General features: G+C 47.0%; 1 protein-coding gene across 1 annotated transcript in view; it reads left to right on the top strand.

Annotated features, from left to right (window-relative positions):
* The first annotated feature begins 2,268 nt into the window (after window positions 1-2,268).
* The window catches only part of P2RX5 (purinergic receptor P2X 5), a 559,306-nt gene continuing 541,303 nt past the window's right edge, over window positions 2,269-20,271 (top strand). The window contains exon 1 of the mRNA XM_078679950.1: window positions 2,269-2,515. Coding sequence (XP_078536076.1) covers window positions 2,379-2,515 — 137 coding nt within the window. The 5' untranslated portion in view covers window positions 2,269-2,378. The remainder of the gene's footprint in view (window positions 2,516-20,271) is intronic.

The raw sequence follows: 20,271 nt of genomic DNA, 5'->3' as shown, positions 1-20,271 counted from the left end.
ATCCTGTTGACCTTCCATAAATGCAGAAACCCCTTTCTAGGTTTGATGCATTTGATGCTTGCCCCATTCATGGCAAATGTAAGGTATTCTGTGGTTACTTTAACGGCAATGGGTCAGCATTCTTCAGCCATTGGCCTCTTTGCCTTGAAACCTTTAGTTATTGGCTTGCAATATTTTACATTACAACTTGGATCGGCCCATCTGAGTATTTTGGTGTCACTGTTTTCTATCGACTGAGTAAGTGTGTTTCTGCCTGCAAAACAAGTAACTGGGAGTGTGGGGAATACTCATCAGTCCTGGAAGATGGAGAAATCCTTTCTAACCTAAGAAAGGAGAGAGGGGATACGTCCTCCCGAAGCTAAACCAACAACACCAGTGGAGTATCCCACCTAACTTTACGGCACTGGGCACAAAGAGGGGAAGTGCTCGCCACAGTAGTAAGGGTAACATGACCATTAAATCCCAGAGTCCCCTTCCATAATTCTGTTTTTCATTGTCCCCATCCGCTCTGCGAATAAAGAGATACTTGGGGTGAATGAGGGAATTTTATCTAATAGTTACGCACCCTGGTCTCTTTCTATTCAGAGCTACCTGAAATACGGTTGAGCCCACACTTTTAGGGGTGAGGGTGAACCCGATGATGAAGCATGACACCAATAGAGTGTGTGGCAGTTATATATAAAAAAGGAATTTTTCTCCTTCCCCACTCTGAATGGAGTGGAGTTAGGTGTGGCGAGCACTTCCTCCCATTGCTCTCTGTGCTGTAAAGTTAGCAGGGATATTCTAAAGGTATTGTGTGTTTCTGTCACCCTTGCATTTCAGGAGAAAAGCAGCCATTCGTTCAGTATCATCCAGTTTAAATATGCTTTTGTCTGTGCTTGGTCTAAAGTATAGATAAGTATTAGCAAAGCCAATAGCACGCAGTGCAACCATGCATCATAGATACCATGCTTTACCTGTTTATATTTGTATGTTTTACACTTCATGCATTCCCTAAAATTAGTTGCTTTCCCTAGATGTTGTATTTATGTTGTTTTGGTTTCATGCAACAAATGCATATTGTATAGAGCATACTGTGAACCGAGGCACCTCTGGTTATCTGGATCTGTCCAGGGTGTGATTGGGTGTCCGTGGTAGGGTACAGTTGAGAGCTCTGGAGCTGAAGCTAAATGCATTGCAAGCGTTTCACTGTGCCTGTCAATGTCTAGCAAAGGTGTTCACTCTAAATGCTCATTCAATCATTGGCCTCTCTGTAGAGCACAAAGGGAGATGGCTACATATGTGACAATTGTAAATGCCATATTATGTGAATTACATGAAGGCAGTACAAAGCTCTCGAAATATTGTCAGCGCCAAAGGAAAAGAAAATTCTGTCAAGTGATGAGAGGGTGTGTGTGAGGGAGAGAGAGCATGGTGAAAGAGAAGGATTAAAAGAAAATACATGCAGAAGGACAAAGTGAAAAGACAGTGATCAAGTGGAAGGACATGAAGTGCGATATATACATATTGCGGATTTGGGAAACGGCCTTTACAACGAAGCAGTTTACCCGAAATCTTTAACCACGCATGCAGTACAACGCATGCGTGGTTACCACTAATGCCTTTACCACGCATACCTTTACTACGATGTTTGTAGTAAAGGCATATGTGGTAAAGGTAAAAAGAAAAAAAGGGGGGCTTGGGGGGGTCTCCCCCCCAAATAAAACAACTCACCATAAGTCACGTCGGCGTCAGCGTCGTTAAAGATAAATCGGAAAAAAATGCCGTTTTCTCTTAACGACGTATGACGTCACCACGCATTTATTCGAGGAAAAGTTTATCCGTGGTAAACGAATTCCGTTGTAACGCATGCGTGGTAAAGGCATGCGTTGCAACGGAATTCGTTGTTTCATCATATATCCGATACATGCATCTTGGTGATGATCTGTGTCTAACATGCAGGTCAGGTTCCAATAGAAATTCATTCAGTGTTTCATCCTTCAAAGCGTATTACTTTAGCCTGTGGAAGGGGTAGTGGTCTTCACAGTATGTCAATCACTTTCGTTCTCCACTTTACATCACTCTAATGTGCACTCTCTAACCCTTTTCGTCACTTACTCCCCTTTTCTTCCAACATCTATCTAAAATCCGCAGGATTGGAACCTGACCTGCATGTTAGACACAGATCATCACCAAGATGCATGTATCCTCTCAGATGAGAGAGTCCCCGGTGGGATGGCCCCTCCCTGCCCTCGCCTGTATGGCAGGTGCCTGTGTCTTTAAGGCCACCCAGTGCCTGAGAGGACCTGCAGCTCAGCACTGCACGCAGCACGAGCGCTGTCCCGGCTCTCGCAGCATTCTCCTCCCACCCTCTGCTGGTGCAATGTGATCGCGGAGAGATGGGACAGCTCGCTTGCAAGGGACTGGTGCTGTCGCTGTTCGACTACAAGACCGAGAAATATGTCATCGCCAAGAACAAGAAGGTGGGCGTTTTGTACCGGATCGTCCAGCTCTCCATTCTGGCATACCTCTTGGGGTAAGGATTGCTGTCTCCTGTAGTGAGTGTTTAACGTGCCAGCTTGGCACCTGGAATGCCTGGGGAAAGTCACAGGGTGCACCAATGTGCCACCCTCCGTGTTGGTCTGTCTGGGGTCGTGTCCAATGGAAATCAAGAGATATAGTACTCGGCAGCGTGTTTGTCACACCAGTTCACATGTACAAACACGAGTTTAGTGGCTCGGCACCTGTGTAGCATTTGTCTAAACGCCATACATGAATATTTCAGAATCAAACATTTAGGCCGTCTCTAGAACATTAGAGGAGCTAAGGAGCTGAAGCACAGGGAGATTAGTTAATTTGTCAATGATCCTACAATGTAGCCAGGTGGAACGCTGGGATTAGGAGCCTGGTCTTGTTTCGCATTTTAAAATTCACTATTGACGTCACTTCTTTATAGAAAAACACGGGTCATTAAAAGAGGAAAGTGTTTCGCACTTAGCAAGGTCCCAAGTGGCCAAGAAGGGAGTTGTGTTTAGTTTCCCTTCCAGAGCGGCGGGTCCATGGGTTGAGGGTGGGTATTTATTTTCTCTGCGCCTCCACCTCCCCCCCGGCAATTAAGGGCTGATATGCAATCGAATGACGAGCGTGTGTAATCTCCCTGAATGTGCCGCAAACACGGCTTGAAGTGATACCTTAACATTAATTAATTTAATTAATTAAATCAATGTTGTATTAAATTATGTTGCAATGATTAAGTTGTCAATAATGAATTAACGTATAGTCCTCAAACTTTTACTGATTTCAAAGTGGTCATAAACGTCTCAAGAAATGTTTGCTGTTTTTTTTCTTTGGCACAAATAGATCTGAGAAAGGGATCACAGTGAGTGGCGTTCCTCGTTTAGGAAACAGAATAATCGAAATGTCTCACTACTGTGTATTTGTTTCCAGTTCCGAATGAATGTATCTATCTATCTATCTATCTATCTATCTATCTATCTATCTATCTATCTATCTATCTCTTTGTTTGTTTGTATGTTTGTTTGTTAGTTTATTGTACGTCTGTTTGTTTCTGTTTCGGTATTTAATTGAGCTAACAACCTGACTTTCAGGCATTTAGAATCAGCATTCGGTAACCATGATTAGACTCGAGAGGGTATGTTTTGACTGCTTTGAATTATTTGTATTGTACTGAAATTGCATTCTTATAGCGCTTACTACCCCCAGACGAGGCGTATAAAGCGCTTCTGTGGTAATGAGTTGGCGATCTGCTGTGGATATGGTTCCAGTTCGCATGCGAATAGGGCAGTAGTCGATACTGACTGCTTAAGCATGCATTTGAACGTATATATGGATTTAGAGACAGCAAGCGTTGTGATATCTCAATTTAATTTACTGGTATTATGTTACCACATTGGTCATTTTCTTATTACAGGTGACTACCGTTGTCACACTATGCTGCATTAGGAAAATTAGAGTAAAGTGTTTTTAAGTGTATCACGGGCTTCCACGCAATATATAAAAACACGTCATGGCATAGATAATTGGTTTGACATTGACTGACCGGTCTTTTGAATTTATCAATGCTTTTTTGCCACATTCCGGAAGTGTCAGGTATGTGATGCAATAAGTGGACGCTGTTGTCATAGAGATTGCCACAGCTTCATGGCCCGGGTCAGTTCTCGCTGACGTCGACACGTTGGCCTCAGGCCAGTCTTTGCTGGGGATCTGCTGACTCGTCGCCCCGGTCGCTTCCGCTGGGTTTGCTAATTTGGCGCTCTGGGTGTATTAATAAACTGTCGAGGCGCTGCATGAGGCAGGCCACCAGCACGAGGGCCCACGGCGGAGCTGGTATTGACAGCCTGTTGCGGCCTTATAACATTTTAAGGTGCGTGAGTGGTGGGTCCCGCCCACCTCCTGAGAGTCTTAAGCATACCTGTATTAATAGCAGCAAAACCAGCCTCTCTGGGCTTGGATTGCACCGCGGCCCGGCGCAGGGAGCGGGCCCTGCTGGCTGCAGTGGCATCCTGCTGTTTTCTCCCCAAGGAATCGCCACCAGGTTATCTCTGCAGAGAGCACGTGAGCCAGGTTGCTTTGGGCACCTATCTTATCTACCATACAATATACGGATATTTCAAGTCACCAAGGAGAGGTCCATTCTCACCAGACTGTGGAGCGAGGCCGAAGGCTGATGCAAAGATTAATAAGACGCATAGCCTTTGCCAGGGCTTTAAGTTGGATGAAGAAGGTGGAGGGGTCTCTAAAAGGGGCGTGCACAAAAGCACATAGCAACAAGAGCCCTTTCCAAGATTTGTGGCCTGTGTGGAAGCTAGGACGTGTCTTAAAACGTGTAAACTAAAACTCTGCACTCCACACAGCTTGCCACCTGATCAGGAATTTAGGTTTCGGTGAGTTTTCCATGACATCCAAACACCCAACAATCACCACAGCTGCCTAAAATGACTCATACCCATTGGCTTTGCCAGTGTTTGTTAGCTGTGCCAAATAAATGAATGGCAAAAATGATTTTGTATTGAATAATCAGAAGTGAAAACATTTCAATGGGTAAACATGACTTAGTTCTGTGGAAGTGGCAGTGGTCTTCAGAATGTCTTAAATACTTTCTTATGCAGTCTCTCACTACGTTAAACACTTATACCCTTTTATTTATACGAAGCTTTCTAAACCACTCCATCTACACTGCTCACACGTTCCTCCAATTTGCATATATGCAGCAATCACTTTGTGTGCTTTTCAGAGAAGCCAACGATTGGATGTGCATGAAGTGTGCATATCTTTGTGATCCGCTGACAGGCACAGTGAGAAACCCGCGCTGCCGTCTGCCTCCTGATTTTAGAGCTCTCAGCCATGAGCCATCACCAACACCAGCGCACAACCTGAACCCACAACCTGAACTCACCGGACACCTTGAGGCGACTTCGTTCAGTTATGCTATATACAAGAGTCAAATACTGCATGAAAAAAACGACTGGAAAAAAAACCTTGAAAAAACCAAATATGGAGTAGAGTTTTTACAGTCATTTTTGAGAAATTGATCAGTGTTTTGGTGAAGTACGTGAATATAGAGTGATAAGGACCCGTTTCAAAGTCGGTTTTCAATATCTGCTGGATCTTAGACCTGGCCGGATCTTAGACCCACCTAAAGCCAGGGTCGGATTGGGATCACAATTCGGCCCGGGCACTGACGAAAAAAGTGGCCCACATTCAAGAGGCGTGGCCCATATTTAAAGGGCGTGGACCACATTCAAGGGGCGTGCCCTTTCATGAAACACCATTTGCACAGACAAGGAATGCAAGTGGGAGGATAGTGTTCTTGCACAGGACACAGGGCCAAGGTGACAATGGCCTACATGCTGAGCAACTAAAAAAAATAGCAAGGCCCCTTTCTGTCACAAAATTATTCCAGCCCTCCAGCACAGGAGCACCTGAAAAGCAGCAAAGCCCCTGCTATTACTAACCTACTTAGCCCTCCCCAGGCCTTCAGCTCAGGAGCACATGAACAGAGGTAAGGCCCCTGCAATTAGTAAAATAATCAACCCTCGGGGAAAATGTCCTGGCAGGGGAGCACAAAACACAGCTTTCTGGGTCATCCAAGGTAGCCAGGTAGCCAGGGGGGGAGGCTGAGGTGAAGCTGGTGCATGGGAAGTGCCTTCCCAGTGTGTTGTGGCAGTTTGAGTGTTTACCATTTACTGTAGTATTACCCTTGTACCTGTGTATGGTACCCTTTTGTAACTTGCACACATCACTTTTCTCTGGTATCACACTGTATGCTACCTCTCACTTTTGTTTGCTTTAGATTCTTGCACAAGTGCCACCATTGCCTACATAACGTTTGTTCTTGTGCTGGAGTGTCTGCCATTTATTGCAGAATTATACCTCTACTTGTATTTTGTACGCTTTTGTAACCTGCACACATGTCACTTTTTCCTCCTGTAATCTACCGATTGCTACCTCATGTATTTTGGTTGCTCACTATTGTAACTTTTGATTCATGTAACTTAACGTTTGCTTTTGTAATTTGTCCACTTGTAATTTTTCTCCTCATGTATTATTGCTGTTCCTAGAGTGAAGCGCTCCGACACCTTCGGGTAAAGTCAGCGCTATATAAAATCGCATAAATAAATAAGATAAAAAAATTCCAAGCATCACCTGGCCCCCACAGCAAGACCCATTCTTCCTCGCCCACTATGCCCTGAATGTGAAGGGCTGTGGGCGAGGTGTTAAGACTAACACCGTTTCTGGGCTGCATGGGCGCCAGGGGGCCGAGGTGCAAATGGCTCAAAGGCCTGAGAAACACCTGGCCGCCAGGGAGGCTGATTCTTGCAAACAATCACCCCTCCCCAGCCCAGCCTCAGCTTGATTGCTTGGCAGGGCGGGGGTGAAGGAGAGGCCACAGCTGACAATCGCTGTCTGGCCGCACAGCGAGGCTGCTTTCATTTTCTCTGTCTCTGTCTCCCTGCACTCTGTGGGCCATTTTTTTTTCTCCCCTTTCCTAGTCCACTCTCTGTGGACTGGGACAGGGGAGAAAACAACGGCCCACAGAGGGCACTGAGGCACCGGCCCTTGGGCCCATGCCCGAATGCCCGCCTTGCCAATCCGCCCCTGCTTAAAGCCCTGTCTTGGCGGCAGCAGCGTCTTTTTTATTGACCCCAGCTGACTGCACCCCTCTCTTGATATCTGCAGAACGTGACATTCTAACGGGCTCTATGGGACACAGACCCACTGCACATAAAGGCTATTTGCATCGTAAAGGGTAAAATGATTCTTGCATAGGGACATGTGTACCTCTCCAGTTGTAGACATTCCCACGAATACAGTCCCATCCGGTGCTATGCAATATCAGCTCCCTTCACGGGGTCTCCCCAGAAGAGCCCATATCATGTGACGATTCACAGCGTGAGCTGGAAACCCCGGCTCAGATTCTCAGCTCCTTTTCAGTGGATCTGCGAGTCATTGTGCTTGTCAGAATGTGAAGCGTCCTGAGGAGATTGGAGGCAGCCTGAGAAGGTTTCCATTTTGGTAGGTGTGTGTGTGAGGGGGGTGGGGGGTGGGAGGAGAGTCCCAGGTGCCCCAGGCTGAAATTGGCACAAACTCCTGCCCCCCTCCTCGATCTATGAAAGGTTTTCAGAAGGTGGCAGGTCTAAAGTGGGTTACAAAGTTCCTCCACCAAAGTAGGACACACAGTCTCATCGTATGAAACATGACACACCTCTCTCTGTATAGCTCCCAGAATGTCTGATTAGTGACCAAAACTGACAGCACACTTTCCCCTTTCCTGCCATGCTTCAACTGCCAGTCCTCTTCACAACACAACATGTTTCAGAACATAGAATCCCTCAGTGCCCCATGGAACATAGAAACAATGCATGTAAAGGGATACTTACCAATACACTATCATAGCCAAGTTACTTTATAGGGACATGGAACTCCAAGATGACCTGAATTATGTTTTTGAAGGGGACATACAGGGAATGATGGCACGTTACAGCTAAAACTCGAGCTGGCATTATAAAACAAAGGAGCATTCTAGAATGCTTGTACATTTGAGGATAAAGCCATTTTAGGACGAGCAACGTTTATTCCAAAGGGAAAGGTATCACCAGCTCAGATTACATGCCTAAAAAAACCTCTTGCCTCTCAGTCCTCTCACTCAACATTCTAACCTGAACTCCTTCCCAACGTTCCGATAGAAGGTTCCAAAAGTGGAATAGGGAAGGGGGGCATGGGGTAACGTAAGGTAGATATAAAGGAGGCAAATGAAACGTAATATGTACACTTGAGATGATGAAATGAATGGAATTATAACACTGTTCTTATTGGTTGTTAGTGACACTGGGCTGGTAAAAAGAGCACTGGGGTTTTAGTCTACACTGCATATCCCCGTTAGTGTACCGTCCAAGGTATCTTATTTCACACAATACATGGGGCAGACATTACCATCCCTTCAACTATCTTAAATCCTTTGTCCCTTGCTTCTTCATTGGAAAAGACTGATACATAGAATACATTCAGGCTCTGTCTGTGAGAGCAACACAATAATATGCAGCTTCTATATGTGTCACAAAATCCTATTTTGAACAGTTACATGACAATAGTTCAGAATGAGGGGTAACAACCAGATAGATTCCTGCTTTACCTCAACGCACTCCAGCAACAAACACGCTGCCCTAAAATCCTGCTTATCTGATAGTAGCTCTTTGTTTGTAGCATGAAATTGCAAGAAAAGCTTCCTTTTATTGCTTAACCAACCGCTATAATGTTGCCCACCATTCAAAGCTGATTGCTTGCTCTGACATCAACATTTACTGGTATTATCTTACTACAGTGGTCATTTTCGTATTGCAGGTGACTAACGTTGTCACACTATACTTTATTAAGAACATTAGAGAAAGGTGTTTTTATGTGTATCGCAAGCTTCCACTCAATATGTAAAAACAAGCTTTGGCAAAGATAATTGGTCTGGGACTGACTGACGACCATTTGACTTTATCAGTGTTTTTTGTTTTGTTTGAAGTTTTGCCAAACGTTTTTGGTGTGAAGCTGCTGGGCTTTGGTCAGTCTAAAACAATAATTGGCTATAAGCAAAAAAACATTTTTGACCTGAAAAAGCATGCATGGCCATAGCAGTCCCTTGCCCTGAAATGAACTACTTTCCGTGTGGAAGACTCCCTTGTGAAAGGGTGGAATACCATCACTGTCAGTGAAGTTGGCGAATGGCTGAAGTGGGTTGACACACTGCCCCATGCAATATACTCCAGCAGTCGAAATGAAAAGGTAAATGACACAATAATAGATGGAGAGGGTTGGCTAGCAATCCCTATAAGCACCTTTCTTATAAATATAATTTTAGTAAAATCAAAAGGTATTTTGTAATGCCGGACCTACTAACATTTAGTCTACCTCTAAAGTCACCACAAGAAGAGTCATCTCTTGGTTCATTAGGTTTTGCCTGCACAGCGCTTTCACTGTGCTTGTGAAATCTTTTGTATTGAACTTTATCTTAAAAGGGGCTTACTTCTCACCCTCTCACATTTAATTGGTTCTCTAGCTTGCCACTTACTTTTCTTCATTCCTATTGGCTGCAGCATACTATTTCCTTGTTTTTTAGGTCTTGCGACCTATCAATGCGCATGCGCATTGAGCGGAGCGAGATATAAAGGGGCTTAAACAGAGCTTACCGAGATCGGGCGATTCCATGCAGTGCCCGTGAAAGCTCGCTCAATGCGCATGTGCATTGCCATAAAAAGCGCGTGCACAGACACCAGCCCCCCTCCCACAGTCATCCCCCAGCGTGCGCTGTGCCAACAAGACTTTGAAGTGAAGCTTAGCTTCACTTCAAAGGTATCCGCTACCCCCGCCCCCTGCTTCACACGTTTCTCGCATTTCTCAATCTCCTCCCTCCCTCGCCCTTCAGCGTGCCTTCAGCCTCCATCCTCTCCCTTTTGTGCGTTTCCCCCTATGCTGCGCTCTCTGCCTCTGATCTTCATCCATGTCCTTGTGTGCTAATCCCTCTTTTGTGTTCCTTTTTCACCCGTTTGTTTCCGTCCCATTTACGTGTTGCAATCTCTCCCGTTTGTTAGTTCCTACCACGTTCCTCTCTCTCTCTATGTTTGCTCCCTTCTGTATTCCCTACACCAATACCATGGGAAAACAACCATACCCAAGAATTCACAATTAATTCAAAGGGAGACACTGGAATTCAACCCAAATCTGATGCTGAAATCTTGAACGTTAGCAGCTTCTCACATTCCTCTTATTGCTTCCCCATCACAGAAGCTATAGGACGATAAAGAAAGTATATGGCATGTGCATGGTAGAGTGTGTTAGCGTTTTTTCTTTGTGCAAGATCCAAGACCATAAAGCCCTATCAGGTGGATTCAATTTCACAACTGACTCTGGTCAACCAATTAATACAGTCATTAAATGTGAAGCACATTAGGTTCCACAAGAAAGGCAGAGAATATTTAAATTTCAAACTATGAAGATTTATTAAAGGTTAATCGCTTAAAGGAAACAAAAATCAAGGTGGTATTGATTAATCAAAATATGAATGCATCAAATAATTAATAAATGTGCACACTTCTAGAGCGCATGGCTACTCAGAGAGTGTCCTGGTGCTGCAGGCAGAAGCAAATCAAGGGACAAGATCGTAACAAACTAAACAAGTGGGTTTTTACGAAAACACTCCTCATTCAGCATGTTTCTAAGATAACAAGCATTGGCATAGCCAATAGGTCTCACCTTTGGGACCTTATAAGTGTTTATCCATGCAACAGTTGATGTTGTTGCACCAAGGATATTGTGCTGCACAACTAAATACTTATAAGGTCCCAAAGGCGAGACCTATTGGCTATGCCAATGCTTGTCTCATGTGCCTCGTGTGCTTCTCTTACCATTTTCCCGAGGCCCAAGTACTGTTTTCATGCACTTTTGAAGTGCAACATTTTTTTCATGTTTTACCTGCACACGGCTTGCACGCACAGCCGACCGTTCTCAACGCAACCCCCTCTCATAACTACATGTACCTCATCAGTTTCATGCCGGCTCTTCCCTTATTATTATAAGACTTTTTTTTTCATCGCACTCTGACTTTAATATGGCTGCCGTGCCTTTTGTTCCTTCTCTGCCTTCGACCCAATGTACACTTGATGGAAGGTCAGTGTTTGATTGCATATGGGTGTATCTACAGAGTCATGATGACTCATTTGTTGATGACCCGATCCCGAGTATACTTTTTGGGAAGCCTGTTTTTGATTACACATGGTTATTCAGGCTCGGAAGCTATGCTTGGCGGAACTCCATAAGCAGGTATTTATATTAGGGCTGGGAATGGAATTGTAACTTCAAGTGTTGTGGTGCTTCTCGTAGGTGGAATATGAGAAGCCTCATCTATGTAGAATTGGGAAACGCTCTGGTTGTTTTTGGAGACATCATCTATGTAGAGTGCCTCAACTTGCATATGCATGCACAGCACTGGGCTACGCACTAGTTATCTTGGAAAGGGCATGACCTGCTGGTATTTAAGACGTCAGCACAACACAGCTCGGCTTACACGTGTTGGACACTGAGAATGTGGCCTTCTGTAGGGACCTAAAACCAAAGTAAGTGTTTATGGATGCATTGCACAGTGGACATGGGGCTTCAAAATGCTGTTTATTCCTAAAGGGGATGCTAGGGATATCATATATGTGCTACTTGTAGTAGTGTGATCTACCCCAGTAAACAGTGACGTTTTTTGTGTCTGATACAGCGCACATTACAATGGTACGCTTCTTTCCTCCAAAACAGATCCTTACGAGTCAAAATGAATCAATCTCTATCTAAACCACAAGCAATAACTCTGGGTGTTCCTCAAGGATACGCTCTCTCCCCCATTCTCTTTAACTTATTCCTGGAACCGCTAGTAAACCTCCTAAAGTCAGATAACATCCATTACCATATCTACGCTGATGACTCCCAACTATATCTCAAGCTTGCCTCTCCAGATGACGTTATATCCCTCAACTCCATACTACAAAATACACACCTCTGGCTCACGGTTAACCACCTCAAACTCAACGCTGCAAAAACGGAATTTCTCCTCACTTCACCACCAAATAAAAATATTAAGATTGATTTGTGGCTAAATCACCTTACAGCACTCAATTACTTACTTGTCACTATGTTGCCAGGCTCTAATAACTGCGTAACCCTTGGTCGGATACTCCTGTAAAGCGCTCTGATACCTCCGGGTCTAGCCAGCGCTATATAAAACCTTTAAAATAAAAATAAATAAATAAAATCCTTAGGTATTACATTAGACAAACACCTAAATATGCAGAATCACATTAGTGCTGCCACCAAAGGAGCAAACTACCAACTAAGCATTCTGCAGAAACTGAAACCATACTTACCTCATGAAGATCTAAAACAAGCAGTACAAGCACTAGTATTACCCAGATTGGATTACGGTAGTGCCACACTGTGTGGCCTACCTAAATACAAACTAGCACCACTAAGAGCCTCTCTCAATACAGCAGCAAGACTGGTCCTTGGAACAAAAAGAAATGCACGCATCTCACCAGCCCTAAAAACCTTAAATTGGCTACCATATGAAGCAAGAATCCATCTAAAAATGCTTGCATGACGCACAAAGCACTACACTTCAACACCCCCAGTTACCTGGCACAAAAGCTAAAAAAATCAGGGGCAGCAGATCCTCACAAAGAGCGCCCACCTTGTTGCTGAAACCCCAACAAAGCCACAAAAAGAAAACAGGGGCTAGAGCATTTTCAGATGTCGCTCCCAAGATATGGAACTCTTTGCCGCCGGACCGTCGCCTAATCTCCTCCACATACGCCTTCAAAAGAGAAGCCAAATCATATCTACTGACTAAGTTCTTACCCTAATTCAACATTTCAATGACACTGACTTGATTCAGATAGCAAACTTTTATGTAGTCTATCCTGTCTTGGATGTGCTTTATTTTACTCCAATCACTGTTAGCCTATTCTTAACTGTTGATTTGTTTGTCTCACGCATATGTTTGCCTGTTGATCAGACCAAGTGCTAATCGTGTTATCCCAATGTACAGCGCTCTGATACCCTCGAGGGTCACGCTCATGCTACACAAAACTTTCCAAATAAAATAAATAAATAAACATGGTAGCGGCTGTTTTTGTGGCACTATGATTGTTCTGGACTAATGGGGGCCCGTCACTCATTTTTAAGACAGCAGGGTCTGCCAAACACCCTTTGCGACCTCTGTGTTTAACTTGCCTGCGACTCTACTGATTATTAAAAGAACATTTTGTAATTTCTTGTTGCTAACGGTCTGTGGAGCCAGATAAATGTGGAATCATTACACATTCTTAAAACACCATTACCTGTCGAGCACCTTTTGTTGCTTGTTGTTATCGGTCTATGAAGCCGATTAGTGTGATCTCATTATGCATTCTAAATGGTCTGCTAGGGGGCGTGGCGGGTGGGGGCGTGCGGCCATCAACAGACTTCTGCTGCCAACCCTGCGGGTCGGCGGGAAGAGGCCTTCTAGTGCAAACTTGTGCTCTGCTTTGCCTTGACGGGTCCGAGTGGCTCCAGTGCACTGGTCTGGATGGGGCCTAGCGGTCCAGTGGCTTGCTGTCCTGGCCCCTGGAGTTCTTGATTGGCCAGCATGGTGTGGAGGAGTGCTGACGAGGCGGAGGACTGGGCCTGGCATTTTGCAGGCTCGGAGCTTGCATTGTGAATTGTGGAGGCTTGTGTGCCTCTCCCGCTCAGTAGTGTCCGGAGTGGGGCCCACGCTGAGAGGGTCCCTCGCAACTGTGTGATTCGAGGAGCTGGAGCAGTGGGGGTCGGGCCCCCGTGGGACCACTTTGTGGGCCTAGCTGAGGGACTTTTGCTGCTGGGTGCCGGGGGCCTACCTTCGGCCCCTTGGTCGACAAGCGGTGAGGCCCTGATCTGAGCTGTGGGTAGTGCTGCCTGTGGGGTCGAGAGGGAGGGCTGTGTTGGACTTTTGCCCTGCTCGGAATCTGGTGCCCTGCGCTCTGACAGTGCGGTGGGGGGGGGGCCGGCAGTGGGTAGTGGATGGGCGCCTACCCCCGAGCAGGGATAGCTGGGTTGAGCATGTGGTGGGGCCTTGACGGTGAGAGCCCTGAGATCGGGAGGGGGCATGAGGGTGACTCCCTCGCCCAGACTCTGTCCCTCACATTGCAAGGAGGGCTCGGGCTCGCCTCTGTCTTGAACATCAAGTGGATCGACTGCTATTGAGCTTTGGTATCTTTATACCCTGGGTCTGGGCCCCGACGGGAGTGGGCATTGATAGGGCTCCCTGGTGGGCTGATACAGCTTCTGTCTGAGCCATGCGCCTCGGTGTACGGGCCTGTGCCTTAGCCGCCATGTCTTCTTCCAGGAACAGGAAAGATAAGCCTTTGAAAGATCTCTTGCAGAAATCGACGGGTCAGTCCACTTCTCACGCAGATGCCAAATCGCTGCAGCCGGGAGACAATGACGTGCCGGCGACCAAAGTCTTTATGCTTGAGCTATTCTCAGCAATCAAAGAAGATATCTTGGAGCTTCGCTCTCAGCTCTCCTCCGACTTGCGAGAGGTGCGGCGAGATGTAGATGCCATTGGCGAGCGGGTGGCAACCTTGGAGGAGCATGACTTGGGTCGGGAGGATGATCTCCACCAGCTCCAGCAGGACGTCATTCGCCTCACTGAACAAAAGCTGGATCACCAAGCCCATGCTGAGGACTTAGAAAACCGGTCACGGCGTAACAACATTAGGATCCGAGCGGTGCTATGGAAAGGGGAAGGAGATGACCTTCGTGAGTATGTCTCTGGGCTCTTCCGGCAGATCCTGGGGGAAGGAGAGGACCTAGAAATACAGCTGGATCGGGTCCACTGGGTCGGCTTACCGAGAGGCGCTAAAGCTCCCCCACCGGACATTCTGGTGTGTGTACATGACTTCCAGCTTAAGGAGAGAATCCTTCGCAAAGCCCGCAACCTCAACCCTGTGCAATTCCAGGACCATCAACCGGCGCTCTTCCAGGATCTAGCGGCCTCCACCCTTGTCAAGCAAAAAGAATTTAAGCCTATTACCAATCATCTGCGTGAGAAAGGCATCCCCTACTCATGGGGCCACCCATTCCGACTTACCTTCAAGCACCAGGGCAAGCTTCTGCAGATACGTTCTATGTCCACCGCATATGATGCCCTGGGATTGGAGTGACCCTCTCCTGAGCCGGGGCCTATGGAATCCCCTCCGAGGCAGCGCAGTCGCTCCACTGACTGGCAGCGGGTCAGGAGGGCTCCCCAGCCATCGAAAACAGATCTGACCACTAGCCTGATGGAGAGAGAAGCAGCGGTTACATCTGTGGCACAGGTGACTGATAACAATGGCGTCCCTTGAGCTACATTCAAATGGCATTGGGTGGGCTCTTATTTCTGCGCCGGAGGAGGGAACTGTTCTGTTGAGAAGTAGTATCATCCCTCAACCCTTGTATGGTGGATTTGCCCTGTAACAGGTGCGTTACGATGTTCAGAATGGTGCCTCGTTGCCCTTATTGTTTGACACACACGACAGCCTGTTGTCCTTGGACAAAGCCTTTGATGTGTGCTCTTTGTTGTGCACTTCTGCATTATGATTTAGGGAAGTGGGTTTTGTTGGGGTTTTGGGGTTGTTTTGGGGGCTCCACATCAGTTCTCCGATGGGTAGGGCAGATCTATGGTCCATGGTCACTGTTTTCTTGCCCATCTCCTGCCTCTGACTTTGGGCGACGAACTAGCTGCCACTCCTCCACTGGGTGCTATTGGGTAGAGATTTAAAAGTTGTGAGTTTGAATGTCTGGGGATTAAATAGTCCGGTCAAGCGCTCGGCCATCCTTTTCCTCTTGGAGAATGCAGAGAGCAATGTGTGTCTGCTTCAGGAGACCCATCTTCTCCTTAAGGAGACTAAGCAGATGAGAGATAAGCGCCTCCCATTGCAACTGTGGTCCTCAGGCCAGACTAAGAAAAATGGGGTAGCAATCCTTTTTAGCGCGCATGCGCCTTGTAAAGTGCTTTCCCAAGTGGCTGAGGTTAAGGGTAGGTTCCTGGCGGTCCGGGTCCAATGAGGAGACACGCAGATCACACTAGGGTTGCTATATACCCTGAATGAACGACAAGAATCCTTTCTACGGGTGGCCCTCTCCGAGATTCTGACATCTCCAGATGCTTCGATCCTGGTGGGAGGAGACCTGAATGTGGTGATGGATCTGGGGATGGACAGGTCTGAGCAACGATCACATTAGGCCGGTGCGCTATCGCCGGGGGGTTGGCAATGACTGCTTGATGGTGGATTGCATGACGTGTGGCGCGTTCAACACCCTATTGAGCGCGATTACACTTACTACTCCGCAGCACACAAAACCTATGCCCGCCTTCACCACTTTTTAGCCACAAGTTCTCTTCTACCCGACTTATCTGCAGCAAACATTACCCCGCGCTCCCTCTGGGACCATGCCCTCATCTCGGTTTAGCTTACCTTTTGCGGCGGGCAACCACCGCCCCTGGTTGGCGTCGCCGCGACTCCCTGCTTCAATCGGAATTGGTTGTTACCTGAATAAGGGATGTTGTTACCAATTACCTTACAGAAAATGACCAGGAGGGTACATCCTTAGCAGCGATGTGGGAAGCCTTGAAATTAGTGGTAAGGGGGGAGTTCATTGCGCTGGCAGCATCATTTACGCGACTATGCAAAGCCAAACCGGCGGAATTGGAACGGGAGGTGGGAGCCTTAGAAGCAGTGCATAAATGGATGGGGGCTCCATGAGTTTGGCGGGAGTTGGAGACAAAACGGCGCATGCTAAAACACTTGGACTTAGATAGGGCAGAGCATAAATTTTACCTTAGTGGGGATAAGGGGGGGAGGATGCTGGCCCATAGACTGCGAGCACGGGCACAACTCGCGGCTGTTCAGTCTATTAGAGATTCGCAGGCGGTTGAGCACACCACTGATGCCCTTATTGTAGATTCCTTCCGTCACTTCTATCAGTGTCTATATAGTGGGGGGACGACAAGCTTGGATGGGAAGGTGGGGTACCTCGAGTCCTGTAACATCCAGCCGCTGGTTAAATCGTCGGCCGACAATTTGGATGCTGCAATTCGCATAGAGGAGGTCATATCAGCAATAGCGCATTTCAATCTCGCCAAATCTCCGGGACCAGACAGCTTCTCAGCTCTGTTTTTTAAAACTTACTGTGTGGAGCTGGCTCCTCTTTTAACACATCTTTTCAACTCTTTCCTTGATACCGGGGAGGTCACCCCCTCCATGTCAGAGGCAGCGATTACAGTCATTTTTAAGCCTGGGAAAGATCCGAAAGACTGTGGCTCCTATCGGCCGATTTCCCTTTTAAACATCGACGTAAAACTCTTCGCGAGCATCCTAGCGGCGAGCCTTAGCCCTCTGATGGACGATATCATTGAACCAGACCAGTCCAGATTTACTCCAACGCGGCGGGGGGGGACAATACCAAACGGATCCTTCACCCTATAGACCTTGTTCACCGCTCTCAAACGCAGACCTTTCTACTTTCCATCGACGCAGAGAAGGCCTTTGACAGGGTGGACTGGGACTATTTATTCACAGTCTTGCGGGCCTATGGTTTCAGGAATAACTTTGTTCGATGGGTTCAATGTCTCTATGAGGCTCCTAAGGCGGCGGTGAGAGTGAACGGTTGTTGATCTGCCCTTTTTCCCATCTCCAGAGGGAAGCGGCAAGGGTGCCTCTTATCTCCATTACTCTTTGCGCTCTATATATGGAGCCTTTTGCCCAAGGCATTCGTTCAAATCCGGATATAGCGGGCATTAAATTTGACGCTGACACCCACAAAATTAGTCTGTTTGCAGACGAAGTTATTCTATCGTGGACTCAACCTCACTCTAGCTTAAGGTATCTGGCGACAGAACTTTTGGAATTCGGGAAGGTGGCAGGGTTTACAGTGAACTTTTCGAAATCACAAATTCTCAGTATCTCCATCCCTGAAAATGAGGTCCGGGATCTCCAACAGGGTTTTGCCTTTCAGTGGGTGAACTCCAATATTACATATCTGGGTATTCAGCTGACTTCCACTATTGCAAAAACGATCTCCCTCAATTATAGGCTATTGGTAGACCAAACTACCAAAGCGCTCTCTGGCTGGTCCCGTCTCAACTTGGCCTGGTACGGGAGGTTAGCGGCGGTGAAGATGACTGTGCTAACGTGTATCCTTTACCTGTTTCAGATGCTCCGGTAGAGCCCAACGCCAGGCGTCCTCCGGAAGCTACAAGGGCTCCTTAATAAATTCTTGTGGAGCAACAAGAGGCCGAGGCTCGCACTGCCACTTATCACCATGCCGAGAGTGGTGGGAGGGATGGGCTTCCCCTTATTGAGTGCCTGTTATCAGGCGACCTATCTCCGCTGGGTCACAGAGTGGAATAGACCGTTGTCCAGCAAGCACTAGAATTTTATGGATCAGACAGTGGCTGGATGCAATATTTGGCGGGAACTCTGGCTTCCGCGAAAGCACAGATCATGGGGCCTCTACTCGTCGCCTGTAACTTCACTGACTCTCAAGGTCTGGGATCAGCTAGCACTGCGCAGGGGTTGGACTACGTTTCCCTTCCCTATGACTCCTATTCTGGATAATCTTGAGTTTCTGCCGGGGCGCGCATCCCCCGTCTTTCATCGCTGGAGGGAGGAAGTTGTAAGAGAGTGGGTTCCCTGTTTGACCTGGATGGCTTGGTCCCCTTCTCCCGGTTACGCCTGGAATATTTTAACTTACCGGAGTCAGACGCTTATCAATACTCGCAGCTGGCTCACTGGGTGACCCAGCCCTCAATGTCGCCCTGATGTCCCGCCCCAAATCCACCTTCAAAAAATGGCTTGTTTGCAAAAAAGATGACCGTAAGCTCATATCTGAACTTTACACAATGATCCTTAAGCGCCCCGCGAAGCAGCGCACGAAGGCGCAGGTTCAGTGGGAGACTGAACTGGGGCGTCCTTTGACGCCCAAAAAATGGGAACACATTTTTTATCGCGCTCATCACACGGCCTCCTATACCGCGGGTGCGGAATCTGCCTATAAAATAGTCGCTTATTGGTACTATACACCAGCACGCATCAAGTCCTGGGATAGAACTGCCACAGGCCTCTGCTGGCGGGGGTGTGGCTCTTCTGGCACTCTAGTGCACCTGTTGTGGCACTGCCCGAAACTGGTGCGCTATTGGACTACGATTCTGGACGACATTGATGAAGCCTTCCAAATTACACTGCCCCAGGCCCCTGAACACACACTGCTGGGACTCCCCCACCTCAAATCTTTCGCATTGCGCTCGCTGAGGGGTAGACAGATTGCGTTAGCTTTGCTAGCAGCGCAACAGGTCCTTTTAACGAAATGGGGTTCCTTGGCGGCATCTGATGCACGCGACTGGATCCAGAGACTTTGGCATATTCTCGCAATGGAGCGTCTCTCACTTGGCATGGATGGAACGGGGGCAGAATACGCAAAGCTATGGGGTCCATTTCTGCAGCTCCTCTCCAAGGAAATGAGGAAGGTCACTTGCCCAAAATACCTAGAAATTTTACAGCTTATTCCTCTGGAACCAGCTGGGACCACAATTGTAGTTTGAGCTGCTTTGAGGGGTGACTGACGACCATGGGATGGTAGGATAGGAATGTAGAGACTGATGCGGAGGGGGCGGGAAGAGGGGAGGTATGGGGGTTGGGGAGGGGGTGGGTGTTTGTCTGTTATCTTGTTCTTTTTTTTTCTATTAAGGTGGTATCTTAGCAGTCGTCGGCCATGAACACTATGGACTGAAGCTCCTCTATGCGGGGTCGCCCTCCGGGCTGTAGACCTGTACGCTGTGTACTGACCATACCGCTACGCTCTGCCACCAGGTGGATGTAGGCAGTGTGCTGTGTTTGTGATCCTATACCACGTAATAAAAATGATTGATTTTAAATGGTCTGCTAAGCACCCACTACAACCCCGCTTTTAACTTGTTAATGATACTATTTATGATTAAAAAAAACATGTCATTATCTTTTGTTGCTATGGATCTATAGTGATACAACCACATGTTTGATTGAACATGCTTTGATGAACACCTGTGCTGTTCATCTATTTGTTACAGTTTAATTGATGGTCACACAAATTCACAGTGTGTACTATCAACTACTAACTGGCTCATGGATTTCTTTACAAAACTAACGTTGATTTGGTTGTCCATAGACTTAGTAACGTTTTTTGAATATGTTCCTCCCCTTTTTAGATTTCGAA

The sequence above is a fragment of the Lissotriton helveticus genome, chromosome 3_1 (assembly GCF_964261635.1).
Source record: "Lissotriton helveticus chromosome 3_1, aLisHel1.1, whole genome shotgun sequence".
NCBI classification, from domain to species: Eukaryota; Metazoa; Chordata; class Amphibia; order Caudata; family Salamandridae; genus Lissotriton; species Lissotriton helveticus.
The sequence above is the reverse complement of the archived record's forward strand: the minus strand, read 5'-3'. Positions and strand labels throughout refer to the sequence as shown.